Raw genomic sequence first — 14856 nt, forward strand, 5'->3', positions numbered from 1 at the left:
TTTGAAACCCAATGATAAGCAATTGTCTCAAAGGAGAATTTAATACTGAGGAATGGATCAAATTCTGTTCTCATTTACATACTGTCAAAGCTCAAGAAACCCTTGGATATCTGTTGTGTGGCACTGATAAATGAGTATCCACAGAAACACTCTAGATTAATGTAGGTGTAATGGGAAAATAATTTGATTTCAAATAACGTCTGGACTGAATGGGCAAAAGAGCAGGTAGATAAACTGTGCAGGAACATTTCAGCCATCTCCAAAAAAACACTCCACAGTTAAGGTGTTTTTATTTTTCTTAAGATATATGAATAATACAGAGACTCAAGCGTACCCATGTATAAATGCACACTTAACGTATGTCTGTATCTGTCAGAAGAGTGCAAACTACTATCTATTTTTTTTATTTTTCATATTAATTAATCTGTAAGCAGTTTACATAAGCTACAAGCCTGAATGCTAGTCACAAAGTCTGGTGACTCCTTCAAAGAGCATGTGATCACTTTACTGTACATGTGTAAGTGGGAACATGGCATATTTTAAAGAGATAAAACAGTTGACAATGTTCAGAAGATCAACATCACCCATCAAACAGTATAAACACAGTTGTTTGTCATTTCTGTCAAGGGAAATGTGTATGGGTAGGCAGGGACTTAATGTATTTACATTTTACAGCATCCAGAAGCTGTGAGTTACAAAAAGACATGCTTATTATGCAAAATAAACCTATAATTCCATCCTTGCCTTCATTTGGTTTTAGCTGCACATGAAAAAAAATACAGAAAGAGTAGGTGTGTATTCCTCACCATAGCCTACTAGAATTTGTCTGAAGTTTGCTTGGGTTTATTATACAAGTCTCAACAGTTCCAGACCAACTGTGTTGGCTCAAACACAGAGAATTTAAACATCTATGTAAATCTTATCAAGATTGGAGCTTCAGTTTCTGTCTCAAACAAACTGAAATCTGCTCTGGTTTTGGCCTTGTGTATATATTGTAGTTCTCTAATCTGGAGTTTAGGAAAAGTGCAAGGGCTGTTCCCCTTGGAGTTCTAATAAAATTAATCTATATCACAATTTACCATATAATAACAGGGCCATCTCAACATACATATACACCACTTTTTGTCTAATTTACATCAACTGAAATGACCCTTATTGAAGAGTGTTACAATTTGGGGATATTTCAGTCACAATATGCTATTTCCATAATCTTTACTGGTTTTCATTGCAGAATATAAACGTACCATCAGTGGCCTATTGAAATAAAGATAATTGCATATCATATGATCATAGACTTTTTTCATTAGTGTAAAAGCATAATGATTTCCTCACATATAAGAAAAGAACATTTTGGTAAAATGGTAGTACCTCATCAGTTTGGGGAAAACTGCAACATAGGTGTCACCATTCAGGTATCATAATGAGATTATTTATTTAATACACTTCCATGCCCATTCAGAAGAAAAAAGAGATAACAGACCCAAGCATTTGCAAATTGCAAAGTTGTGGCTTGTTGTGTTTGTTACCTTGAAGGAAATCTGCATCTGAGAGTAGATCTATTGATATCAGTAAGATCCACATCTGATTAATACCTTTACTCCAACTTAAATAGCAGTCTTACAGTTGGTCACATTTTGCTTAGTTAGTTGAGCTTCAGCATAATATTTAGTGCATTTGTGTAAACCTTCCATCTACATATAAATAAACCTCAAAGCAGCTGCAGTCAGGACTATAATAAGAACTCTATATGTTTGCCAATACTTAACCGATTTTTATACTCATAGAATTTTCTTTTTAACTCACATTTTAACTATGACGCTTTATGATCTACAAAAAAAAAAGGATAATTACGTTTTTGTTAAGTGCCAGATTATGAAATCATGACTACCTTCCTTTGTAACACACACTGTTGATTTTGTTGTAGGTGTTGGGGAAAACCTTACAGATCCATCTGTGATTAAACCTGAAGACAAGAAGTAGGTTTCTTTCTGATAAAATTGTCATTCACTTCAGATGTTCTGCCAACAGTCTGTATATTTAGGGTGTTTGTTATAGTTTTGTGTGAGAGATTTAATTATTTTTTGCATGGTGTTCTGGGTTAAATGAAGGTATGATGGCAATGGAAAAACTACATACTCAGCTTTTCTTTGGAGGACTGTGGATTTGGGGGGCTGTAAGTGTCCCAGCTCCCAACATGTGGTGAGAGGTGTATGAAAGGTGGGGAGTCTGTGTGGCTGTGCTGGGAGCACAGGAGTTTTCCAGGGCTATGCAGGGAGAGCAGGCATTGGAGACAGAAGACCCTGTAAGTCTCTTCACAAATGTGTACTGATGGAGGTCATCAGTAACTTAAATGTGTCAGTCTGGTTTCCCTTACATGGTGGGGCACTGTTTCATGGAGTATATGGGGCCACAATAGCTTAAGAGGATGAGGAGAGAGGGCCTCTGGATCTCTGATCTTTCCGATAGGTCCTAGTGTGGCTTTAAGCATGCTACACCTTACAGTCTCAGACCCATGATAGGGAGATGGTGAATCATGTGCGGAAAGTTACTAAAACTAAAGAGACTACATAGAATTAGCAGTCTGCCTTCATATCGTCAAATTTCAGAATCAGAGCCACAGCCATTCTGCCATCCTGTGACCTTGCTGCTTGCTGGTATTTGCTGTAGGGGGAGGAGAAGCAGGGGTGTTGATGGTTGCTGCCCTGAAGGGTCCTCTTCTCTGGAGAGTCTTCCTAAACCCACACATCTTTCCAGCTGTGGCCTGGCATCCCTTCACCTCCACTGTCTTGTGCTCAGGTTGGCTCCCTCTTGCTCAGCTCATGTCATCTGATGGAAGGGGTGTCTCATGTTTGAAAAGAAGGAAGATATAAGTATGAATAGTCTGATTTAATTACAAAGGGCAATTAACTATAGAAATATCAGATGACTCGCCTAGAACTCAGAACAAGCAGGCTCTTAGTTGTGGGACTTTTATTAATATTTCATTAATAAGATTAGTAATAAATGTATTAATGTTGCAAGATTGTTTAAATATGAATGTAGGTGTATTGGCCATATAATATTTATTTTGGAAGCAACATCAAAATTATGCTAAGCACCTCACAGTGAAAAACCTTTGCCCTAAGTAGGTCATAGGACTGTGACAGAAGCACAAGGATAGCTTAGGATAGAGAGACAGAGAGGTCAAATCATGTAGTAGTTCACTAGATTTTAGCAAACATTTTTAAGGTATTGTTACAGATGTATAAAAGTCTGGTTTTCTACTGTTCAAGTGGATTTTTTATATCAGTGGTAACATAAACTGTAATAGTTATTACTGAAGACTGTGGCCAGTCATTGACCACAGTACTTCACATGGCAACTCAGCTTATCCTCTTTAAAATAGGAGTAGTATTTATCTACATTATCTTGAAATGTATGTTTATTAGTATCCTTCTGGATTATTTTTGTTATAAAATACTTTTGTCATGTGTACTAAAATTTGATCACACAGATCTTATTTTCAGAACTTTTTGTTGTTTTTTTTTTTTTATCATCTGCAAAACAGCCAAATCCTAGCTAAAGAGCAAGTGTTGATTAATTAATCAAAACCAGCTTGATTTTCTTATGTTCGGGGAAGTCTTCAGAATAGCAAGTTGTGAAACTACATTGTTTTGATTCAGGGGTCTAAAGGAATAAGGCAGTGAAACTGTGAATGGATTCTGTAAGCAGCTAGCAGATATCCAGTTCCAAGAAACACTTTCTACATTAGTAATAATAATAACAATGTAGAAGTACTGTCTTTGCTCCAACCTTCCTTGCTCTAGCCTTCATTTGCTCACAAGAGAAACATTTCTGGTAGGAGCAAGACCTGTTTTAAGTTTTCATTTGTAGGTAAGATACTTAATCAATAAGATACTTAATCAAAACCTGTGCACTGCCTTGAAAGTTGCTTTGAGCTCACGTTCTCTTAGAAGCCTGGAAGACAATAGATGGCATCTGACTGACAGGGCTGATTCAAATTTTAGCACTCCTTATAGTTAAATTATTTATGTTTTGCTTCTTTAATTCCATTGATTTAGTTGCTCATGTCAATATCTTGTAATGAGTGTTTTCTTTCATGCATCCTGCATGCTGTCTTGAAATGCACTTTGTAATGGCAAAATGTGACCTCTAGCTCTGTGATAGTGCATTGTGTCTTGGTTTTAGATACAGTACCAAGACAAAAATAACAGTTCTGTTTGGAAAGTATGCCTGATACTGTGACATCTCAGACAGATACTGAGATGATGTAAATCAGTGTAAGTTTATGGATATTTAACATCAATTGAATATCTGGCCATGTGCACTGCACAGCGTGTGAAGTGATAAAATGATGTGGGTATATGTCCTGGTTTCAGCTGGGATAGAGTTAATTGTCTTCCTAGTAGCTGGTACAGTGCTATGTTTTGAGTTCAGTATGAGAAGAATGTTGATAACACACTGATGTTTTCAGTTGTTGCTAAGTAGTGTTTAGTCTGAAGTCAAGGATTTTTCAGCTTCTCAAGCCCAGCCAGCAAGAAAGCTGGAGGGGCACAAGAAGTTGGCACAGGGCACCTAACCCAAACTGGCCAACAGGGTATTCCATACCATGGGACGTCACATCCAGTATAGGAACTGGGGGAGTGGGGACGGGGAGAATCACTGCTTGGGGACTAATCAGGTGTTGATTGGCAGGTGGTGGGCAATTGCACTGCACATCGCTTGTACATTCCAATCCTTTTATCATTACTGTTGTCATTTTATTAGTGTTATCGTTATCATTATTGGTTTCGTCTTCTCTGTTCTATTAAACCGTTCTTATTTCAACCCACGAGTTTCACTTCTTTTACTGATTTTCTCCCCCATCCCACTAGGTGGGGGGCAGTGAGTGAGCGGCTGTGTGGTGCTTAGTTGCTGGCTGGGGTTAAACCACAACAGTACAATGTTCATAGAAACATTTCCTTTAAAAGCAGAAGTAATCAAGGCACAGCAGTAAGGTCGTGACACAGGAGTCCCTGCAGATTCCTGTACTGCCTAAACATTGGGAAGAGTTGTCTCATAAGCAGTACTCTGGATGCTCTTTTTAGCATGTACTACTTGCCAAATCCACAAGAAAGTCCACATGGGTAAAGCTTTCACAGACTTTAGGTGCAGTGTGTCTGTAGAGCAGATTCAGAGATGAGGAAAATAGTGGGCTGAATCTCGAATTGGAAGGAACTGATCCATTGGGCCTGCTGAGAGAGGTGAGAAAAAAGGTGCTGGCAATCAAAAATCTCAATACAAATGTGAAAAGGAGGAGTCAGAGGTGCTAGGTCTCTTACTCTCCCTTTTGAAAGCTCTCAAGCAGACAGTGATGAGCTGAAGGTTTTAGAGATGAGTGGAGACTGTGTTCTCTGAAGCTACTCATTATGATGTGTTTTGAAGAACAGACCTATTGAATTTTACCAAGCTGTGCACTTCCAGCCAAACAATTTACAGCTGCATTGCTGCCAGTAGACAAAACATCTGCATGAACTGAACCTCCACCGTAGAAACCTGCACAACAGAAACAAGTGGACTGGAAACTAAATCTACAAAAACATACTGAATAAGTGACTTGGGTACCTCCCTGGGAAGGTGCTACTTGCCATGAAGTCCCCCAGTCCTTTACTTTCCATCAGTAAAGCCCTGTAAATGTCTTATTGTCTGCTTTGAGCATTTGTAGCTCTGGACTATTAAGAAGCACTCTGCATCAGCACAGTCTGTGTTAACTGCCTGCCAGCCAGGACCAGCCTGATACAATCTGGTAGGCTTTTATGGAGCATAACTATTAGGTAAGGTTCTGAACAAAAGGAGAAACATGTTTTGGTTTTTAAAGCGCATTAGGTCACATTAATGCAGCTGCTTCGGAAATAGGAAAGCTGGGCTCTGTATTTTTGTCCCCTTGGAAAAAAAATCAGACCTTGAATAACCAGGAGAGTGACCTTGTTTATAAAACATTTGTAGGGTTAGAAGGGTTCAGCTGGTTCTTCTTCTGCACCAGGTTATTCCTGGCTTTACATGTCTAGTGCAGACAAATCTTAAGGTCTTCCAAGGATGACCTTAAAAACTTCCCAGAGCATCTGTTTTCAATAGTTTGCTATCATTACTGTCTGAAAGATTTTTCCTGATTTCCTTCTGGAAACATTTCTTTCTGGTCCTCTCTGCTGTTGACATAGAGAAAAAAATTTCAACAAGCTCAAAGACAGTCATCATTTTCTCCTTCAATTTCTTTTTTTTCTTTTTAGGCTACCCCCTAATCTTTTCATGTATGTCATGATATCTAGACTGCTGGTCATTCTTGATATTTTACCAATTTAGCCCCATATTTCTTGAAGCAGTTTTCCAAATTTAAACGCAGTATTCCTCTTGAACCTTTGCTGGCTAGAGAGGAAAGATCACTTCATATGTGTTGCAGACAGTATCCCTGTTTATCTCACAACAGTGTGAGAAAATTATCAGTCTGTCTTGTGCTGTTTGCTGCACTTTGCATGGAATAACAGATCAGGGGAAGTATCAGAGTGGTTCTGTAGCCTTGGAGTTAGTGAAGTCTTCTCAATTTCCGAGGCCTGCCCAAGCAAATACTTAGGTATGTTCTATTCTTACTGGCATTTTACCAGATTATACTACGGGATAGAAATGGCTATATAGCATCATGTTGTTTAAAGTCTATGTATGGCACTTAAATAATATTTCATGTCTTGCCTTGACTGACGTATTAATTTGCAGTAAAGGCTGATTAGACAAGTCCTTCAGATGATCCAGGAGACAGATAGTCTTTAGTGTCTGCCAGAAATTAGAGAGATACTAAGCTTTCAATAGTAGTTTTGGCTAATCATTGCTTTTCTTCTGTGTGAAAAGGGAGAGTGTCATATTTGAAAACTGCTTTCTTTAGAGAGAATATATTTTGTTAGTGTGGATTATGGATAGATTTGAGAGAGTTGAAATCTTTTTCTATAGCTTCTCAGAACTGTAATTGATTTCAGATTCTAAAATGTGTTGTTTCCACTCTGCATATCATTAAAATAAAATACTAGCATTCATAAAGTTTCTTTGGAAGTGTTTCTTGTGTGCTGTGTTCCGTGATGTCTAGAATGTCAATTAAATTCTTGAGAATAATGGTGGAGCAATATTAAAATTAATGAACACTGATCTTTCAGACTACATTAATAATCTGTTATAATTATGTGGTACTTCTAATACATGTGTGGATATAGCTTGCTTCTGTTTGTAATTGTGTCAGCTTCACTCAGAGTGTGCAATACACTTCCACAAATGGATCACCTAGTAATGTTGCTGAATTGGCCAGAGTGCAGACACATGGAAATGAGCATAGGAAGAAGCCAATAAATTTTAAACTCTTGCCTGTCAACAGTATACTGTGGGGTTTTTTTCTGTGCTGCATATTGATGTGACTAGAGCTCTGCTTGCTTTTGGCTTTCTATTCTTAAATAAGGTAGAAGTAAGTCCTTGCTAGCTCTGGTTTGTTCCCAGGTACGTACCATCAAAACCAGAACCAAATCACTTGCTTGATGAGAATGAGCAGTGGCTGCAACAAAGCCACTCAGATTCTGGCGTATGTTGTCTAAAAGTCACTGTGCCCAAATTTCCTTTGAGCTTTTTAGTAGGAACTGCTGGGTCTGTCCTGTCTCCCTTTAGAGCATCTCTGAGATGCAGCAGGAAGGAAAAATAGTGTGGGGTATATGTAGGCTAATACTTTACCAGAATTGGCAATATTCTTGTCCCAGAGCTAAGAAACTTGGGATGTACACTAAGCTTTGATTGTCTTTATGTGAAGGCCTAACTTATCTCTGATTAAAAATTGGAAAACATTGTCATCTCCCTCCCCTGCAATTGGTTTATTTTGAGTCATTGATTATTTAATAATATTTCTTCTAGATCTGGAAAGATGGTATTCGGACCAGCAAACCTAGGAGAAGGTGCAATAAGAAACTTCATCACAAAGCATCGTTGTAACTCTTGCTGCAGGAGGCTGAAACTTCCTGGTATGCAAAGTAAAGATTAATTTTTAATCTTTGTATAACTTTTCAAGTGCAAGGAAGTAAAGGCCTAAGTGTGCTATAAAAACAAGAACCGAAATTCTATTGAGCTGAAAGACTACAGCAGGCACACTCTGTACAAAGGCGGATATGAGAATATTGCTCTTTTTACCAGCAACCGTTTAAGTGTTGGAGCCTATCAACCTGATGTTAGCATTCAGCAGGAAAACTTCTGCCAACTAAATTGTTTCCTTGCTTTGCAAAACGGTAGCTCATTTTTCCAGTGTCGCCACTACAGATAACATCAGCAATAATTTTTAGAATGAGAAAGAGTAACAATCTAAAAATTAGCAATGCATTAGCTGGGGAAAAACTCAGTGGAGGTTTCCTGGCCCTGGGATAGGGTCCTATACACTGCAGCCCTTACTTCTGCTTAGTTGGATTGCCTGTTGTTCATGTTAGATTTGATAGACTGTGCTTCTATTTGATGTGGGGCAGATTTAAAAGACTCAAAGCCAAAATAGATTGCTATTCTGGATGAATTTTCACTCATCTATTTTTTTTCTGGGGGAAAGCTCCTTCCTTTCAGTGCCTACATGGAGTAATAACTGCTGTTTGATTCTGAAACAGAAACTGCAGTGTTACTGGTTTTGATTATTTGTGTCTGTGGCAGCTAGAGATAATAGAGGGGAAAATCAGCTGAATGAATACTATCAGGGAGGGTTCATTCATATCAGCTCACACCATTTTGGGTCCCCCCAGGGCTCTTATCCTCCTGGCTATGATTTGCTATGCTGCAGATTTTCTTCCTCCTGGAAACAGCTAACAGACTGCCACCAGTCACTGGGTTGGACACTGCCTGGGGTGTACATGCTTTTCAAACATTTACTTGGCTGCATCGTTGAATTTATTTTCTTGCCATAGATTTGAGAAGAACTGACTACACACTGGAAAGGGTCAGTCCAGCCTTTGAAATAGAAATGGAGATAAGCACCAGAGGAGCTGACGATGCAGATGAGCCTTTGGAGTATGACACGCGGCTGTGAAGCAGTGGCTGTGAACAGAGCCCATGTGTTTGCGTGGTGAAAAACCTGCCCCTTATCACTGCCATGGGTCAGTCCAAAACTAACAAATGCAGGTGTCTGAGTGCAGCATCTGTTGGCCCTTGACAGACCCTACAGGCAAGGAATAAAAAAATTTATCTTTATTTACTCCCCTTCAGTGCTCTTGTGCTGGTTTTTCTCATCCAGTTCAGTGAATTGCCAGGAGCTGGTCACCCCTTAGCTGGATGAACTGTCCCATCAGTGCCTTTTTTTTTTGTAAAAAGAAACAAAAAAATGTATTATGGTTCCAAACTGTGCTTTCTTAGGAGAATGACCATGACAAGCATATTCTCAAGGGGGAGTTATTTGATGTTTCTCTCTCTGGTCTTTTTAGTAAATAACTGAATGTATACACACGTGCAAATCATTCATTTCCAGAGACAGAGACCACTCAGCCCCATGCTCACTTTTCCCTGAGCATAGGAGGCTTTCCAGGAAATTGCAGAAATACTGCTTTCTCTTTATTGTTGATTTTGATGCAGAGACAAACCAAGAATGTATGAGTAATGAATCAGTGGTTTAAACAGTAGTCACTGATATAGCAGGTAGACTGAAAAATTTTGTGTGAGTTTCACCCTGATTTTTTTTCACATACCAAGAATAAATTGAACAATGAAGGGTTAGATTATTGGACCCAAAGGATCATTGACCTTTCTCATTTTGAGTTGATGAAATTTGATAAATCTATGATCTTTAATACAAACATAAAGAATAACCTTGAACGTGATTCAACTTTTAACCAGGATCTGCCTTTCTTTATAATATTTTGGCTTCAGAATGTTTTAAAATTGTAAGTGGCAACCAGGATTTTAGGAGTCACAGAGAATAATATGTTCCATTTGTATTTAACTCCTTGTTGATAGTGTCAGGCTGTATGTAGGACTTTTGTCTAACAGTGGTGCAATTATATGTATGCTTTTGCAGCATCTGCATCTGTTTCTATTGATGTAATCTTATTTCAGTAGAAGTTTGCAAAACACAAAAATTAGTTACATGCAATATGATTTTTGTAGAATAAAGATTGAAATGAAGTGCTCAGCAGAAATGTCTCTAATAAAACTAGTGTTGTTTTACAGATCACATCTATCATTAGAGCAACTTTGTACTTCCGTATTGAGCAGGAATACCTAATATTGAAACGTAAGTCAACAGAAAACTTTATACTTGAATAAGAAACAAAGTCATATTTCCACCACAGCTGATAGTAAATTTTAATGTGTACAGGGGCTATTTGTTATAATCTATCATTCATTTGGTATATTTAGAAAATGTCTAGGTACACATGGGAATTGGAAGTTATGTGTTCCCAATTTTTATATTGATTATGATATTGATGATGGCGTTGAAGTAATACCTACACTATGTTCAGCTAAGATGCCTTCAGTTCCTGAGAGCATCCTGAAGATACTCTTCTTGCTTTTTATCTTTTTAAAAATAGTTTTATAAGATTATTTTTGTGGAACCCCCCCACCTTTCTCCCTATTAGATTATACTACTCATTTTGCAAAAATTGTACTTCCCTTTGCCTTTTTTTTGAAACAATTCAATTTATCAGAAGGCTTAGCATGTCTGTGAAAGAAATTGTTTAATTGCATATCTACAGAATGGTGGTGGATTTTGATCCCTTTGCTGGTAAGGTAGTAGTTCTGCTTCCAGTGATCATCATCATAAAATTTGGCTTTAGGGAGATATGTGCTTGCATGCATACATATATACATTAAAGACAGAACTTTCTCTAACGGATGTCTAACTGTTAGTATGCCTTTAAATTAAATTAAGTTAAATGACACATAAATATGTCTTTAAAGCCAGAGACAATTTAAGTCCTGCCCTGATAGTGTTGTTTTCCTCAATCATTGCCATAAATTCTGAACACATATACATTAGACACAAAAAATAAACTCCACACCAGGCTGGGCCTGAGCACCTTTTGTTTCCTTTTAAGTTTTGAAGATATGCACAAGTCATACTTCAGATGATCTTTCTTGACAACCCTCCTGTAGCCTTCAGGAGTGAGTGGCTTCTGCATTCATAACAATACTTGTGAGAATTCTTACAGTATATAGCTCAGTGTAGATTTATCTTATTTCATCTTGTTAGTACCCATCAAGGTACATGCTACCTCCCCTCAAATTGGGGATCCTTGCAAGACACTAACCTGTGTTAAAATGTAGTCGATATGAACATGTTTGATTGAACTTTGCGCAGTGTGAAGTATTAATGTGATGAAGCAAGAAAAGGAGGCATTTGAAATTGTTCCATTGTATACTTTCATCCTAGCACTAATTTTTCCATGCATGGAGACACTAAGTTGAAAAATTCCAGTGATTCTGCAGGTTAATTAATTTTGCCTCAGCTTTCTTTTTGTATTTTTTGGGGAGGGCTGATTCACATTTCACTAAACTATAAATCTGGGTATGTGGTTAAAGATCTTCCCTGCCCCCCCAACTTTGTCATAGTTTAGTAATAAATTATAATGAAAATAATTTGAAAAAGTTATTTTTATTTCTTTTGAGTCTTTGGTGTCTTTCTTACTACAAATTCCGTACATTCTTTAAATTGTCTTTTGATGTCTAAATACTGACCTCAGATTGAAGTCCATGCCCACTGAAAACACATGAAAAAATCCCAGCAGCCTTTAACGAGAACAGCAATGAGCCCAACACTAAAACCATGGTGCATGTGGAATGAGAGATACGCAGGACAGGCTTCTTTCTCTAGCTGCTTGACAACTAGTGTGGAAGAGGAAATCTTGCGTGTCCAACCAGAGGGTTTTCTGATTATTAGTTTCAATGTTTTTGCTTAAAAGCACATACAGGAATTTATTTTATACTTCTGTTGGATTCAGGAAAATAGTCCTGCTTAATTTGCTCAAATAAGCCAGGCAGTAAAGTTCTGAAAAAAAATTTGTAACTAAAGTATTTATAAACTCACATTTTAATAGAAGCTTAAAAGAAGCTTACTTAGGAATTCAGTTGGGATTACTCAAAGCAAAATGTATTTCTGGCAGCTGCTGCATTGGAGATGTAGCTTAAACATATGAAAAATATTCAGAAATTGCCAACCTCATTCTCAGGAAGGCTTTTTTAATTTCCTTTATTCATAGTTGTGGTGTATTCAGAGTTATTCATTTATTGTTAGTGCAATAAAGACAGAAGGGATATTACATCTATATTTTCTAGAAATGGATTTGTATTTGTTGTGGTTTTGTCAATCTATTTCATACTCTTTCAAAAGAATAAAAATACATTTTCAAAATGTTTCTGTTCTTGATGGGTGTAGAATGAAAGAATATGTTTCCAAGCACTAAGAGAAACAGGTGAAAGTAACGTACAGAAAATAATGCAGTTATTTTTAATCTCAAGGTAATAAACAGGTATTAATTCTATATTTGTCATGTGGTTTCCAGGTCTCATTTTGTTTTAATGGTGTAGTAGTATTAGTTTCTATTCTTGTAGTCAATATGCTTGCAGCAAGAATATTTCTACACCTGTCCCATAAGTAAAAATTTCTTTTTACAGAAGCAGCAAGTAGATACTTTATGAGATGTTTTATTTACTTATTAGATCATAATTTATTAGATGTTCAATAAACTCTGGATTTTTTTTAGTTGAGGTGTATGCTCAATTCTCAGAAAACTTGGTAGTTAGTAAACCAAATCACTGTTGTAGATTTAAGAAAATAAATGTCATCACTTTAATATGACAATCTTATTTTTTACTCTGATTCTAGATCTGTGATGTAAAAAGCCTGTACAGCCACTAGTGTAAACAAGGAGCTGATGTAAATGAATGGCATTCCATTGACTTCTTTGTCAGATGTGTTATTTTATATCAGCTACTTTTATATCTGTTCTCCATTCTGAGGATGTTGATGCCAGTCACTTTTTGCTTGAAAAAGTGATCCCAGAAATAAAGAAAAGCACATCTGGAGTGACTCAGGCCTGCACATCAACTGTGATCACATCAGAGTTGTCAGCCCTTTTCTTGTTGCTAGACCTTTTGCAAGATCTGTTACTGCTTTTCAGCTTTTCTTTACTGTATTTGTCATATCCTGAATTATTCTGGAAGACAATTTGATCCTCTAATTTATGGTAACTATTGCTGGGGAAGAAAAATTTCAAACTAAAACCAAACAAAAGCTATTTTCCTCTTTGATATTGAGGAGTGTGTAAACAGCTGCAATGCTCTGTTCATTTGCCTACCTGCCATTAGTTCTGTTTGCAGGGACAGAGCAAATAAACTAGTGCTTTAAAATAACCTGGGTCCATTTAGATGTTGATGTTCAACTGTGATAAAGTGCTGAAGATTAAAGAAGAAAAATCAGAAAAGTCCTGCAGAAAAGCAGTGACTTTGTTGCCTAAAGGAAGTCTGGCTGTGTTCTTTGTGTCAGGGATTTAGGTAGATGGCTAAAACCTTCCATTTTTCAGGTTGTCATTGAACAAATATGATTTGGGTTTTGACACTGTGCAGGCAGTCTAACATACCTGTGGCATGGAAGAGATGAAAGAGGAGGAGGAGGAGGAGGAAGAGGAGGGGAGGTTGAGACGCAGAGAGCAGTCTCTGACTTCTGAGCCTTTCACCTGCTGTTTTTCCTGACTGAACTCTCCTCCCGTGGAGATACTGCCAACGTTGTCTTGTTTCTGTGGTCTGTAGCGTGAGGCAGGGTCTACTAAAACATAGAGCATTTGTGTGTACCATGCATCCCAGGTGGCCTGGTTTCAATAGAAAAGTGTCTCACCTGATAACGAAAAAAGAGATGCTTCTCCTCAGTTGACCCCTGCTATGAAATTTGAAGAATTACTTGACCTCTGAAAATGTCTGAGCAGCAAACTGTCATGTCACATGAACTAGGACAAACTACTCCATTAAATCAACACTGAGCTTTAACCTCATAATACACTGGAGCGTGAAATTTGGTCAGACCATAAGATCCTACCCAGGAAATGAGATATTCAATTTCAGATAACCTCTGTGGAGCAGCTTGGGTTAGTAGCTAGCCTTGTATAACTATCTTCCACAATACAGCGAATGGATTTCAGCTGAGATGACCAGTAAGCAGAATGTAAATGCTGAGATTAAACTGAAGCTGTATAGGTTGCTCCAGATCAAACCAGGAGCTGACCTCACCTGAACCTCCAGCAAAGTGAAAGTGTTGGCTCCGACTGAGCTCAACTGATTGTTGGACAAAACGAAAGTTGAAGATGACCACAGATTATCCCAGCCTCTACCCACCCTAGGGAAAGATTTGAACTCTTGTGGCAACCCCCTCGAATTAGGCCTGTAGCTGAGATTAAATAGTCATAAGGCATAGAAGAAGAGCTGACTGTGACCACTCTCAATCTCTGAGAAGCACAAAAGGGCTGGGGTTGGCCTGCGAGGAACATTAGCTGAGTATAGAGGCAGAATATGGCCACAAAACAGTGAAGAGGCCTAAAATGGATCCGGGATATCTTCTATGTATCAAATTAGATATAATTGGTTCTGAATTTGACTTCAAATAACTTGTGGAATGAAAACAAGGGCCAGGGTGACCTTGGGTAATTTATTGGGTGTAAAGCTAACTTTCAATGACCCCAGACATCAGATGAGAGCAGTATTGACCTCATATGATCCCAAGCAGATCATTGAATATCATGTGCTCAGGAGACTCCTTTTAGCTAATTTGCTAACATGTTGACCTTAGATGAGCCCTGGGGCTCAAACAAGTGCCAATTGGACCTCAAGTGACCCCCA

The 14856-nt window shown here is 37.9% G+C and overlaps 1 protein-coding gene across 1 annotated transcript in view; it reads left to right on the forward strand.

Moving 5' to 3' along the window:
* The window catches only part of TRPM6 (transient receptor potential cation channel subfamily M member 6), a 93661-nt gene extending 81050 nt beyond the window's left edge, over positions 1–12611 (forward strand). Inside the window, exons 37-40 of the mRNA XM_075020815.1 lie at positions 856–985; positions 1925–1976; positions 7918–8024; positions 8943–12611. Of these exons, the coding sequence (XP_074876916.1) occupies positions 856–985; positions 1925–1976; positions 7918–8024; positions 8943–9064 (411 nt within the window). The 3' untranslated portion in view covers positions 9065–12611. The remainder of the gene's footprint in view (positions 1–855; positions 986–1924; positions 1977–7917; positions 8025–8942) is intronic.
* Positions 12612–14856: the final 2245 nt, after the last annotated feature.

The sequence above is a fragment of the Buteo buteo genome, chromosome Z (assembly GCF_964188355.1).
Source record: "Buteo buteo chromosome Z, bButBut1.hap1.1, whole genome shotgun sequence".
Taxonomy (NCBI): domain Eukaryota; kingdom Metazoa; phylum Chordata; class Aves; order Accipitriformes; family Accipitridae; genus Buteo; species Buteo buteo.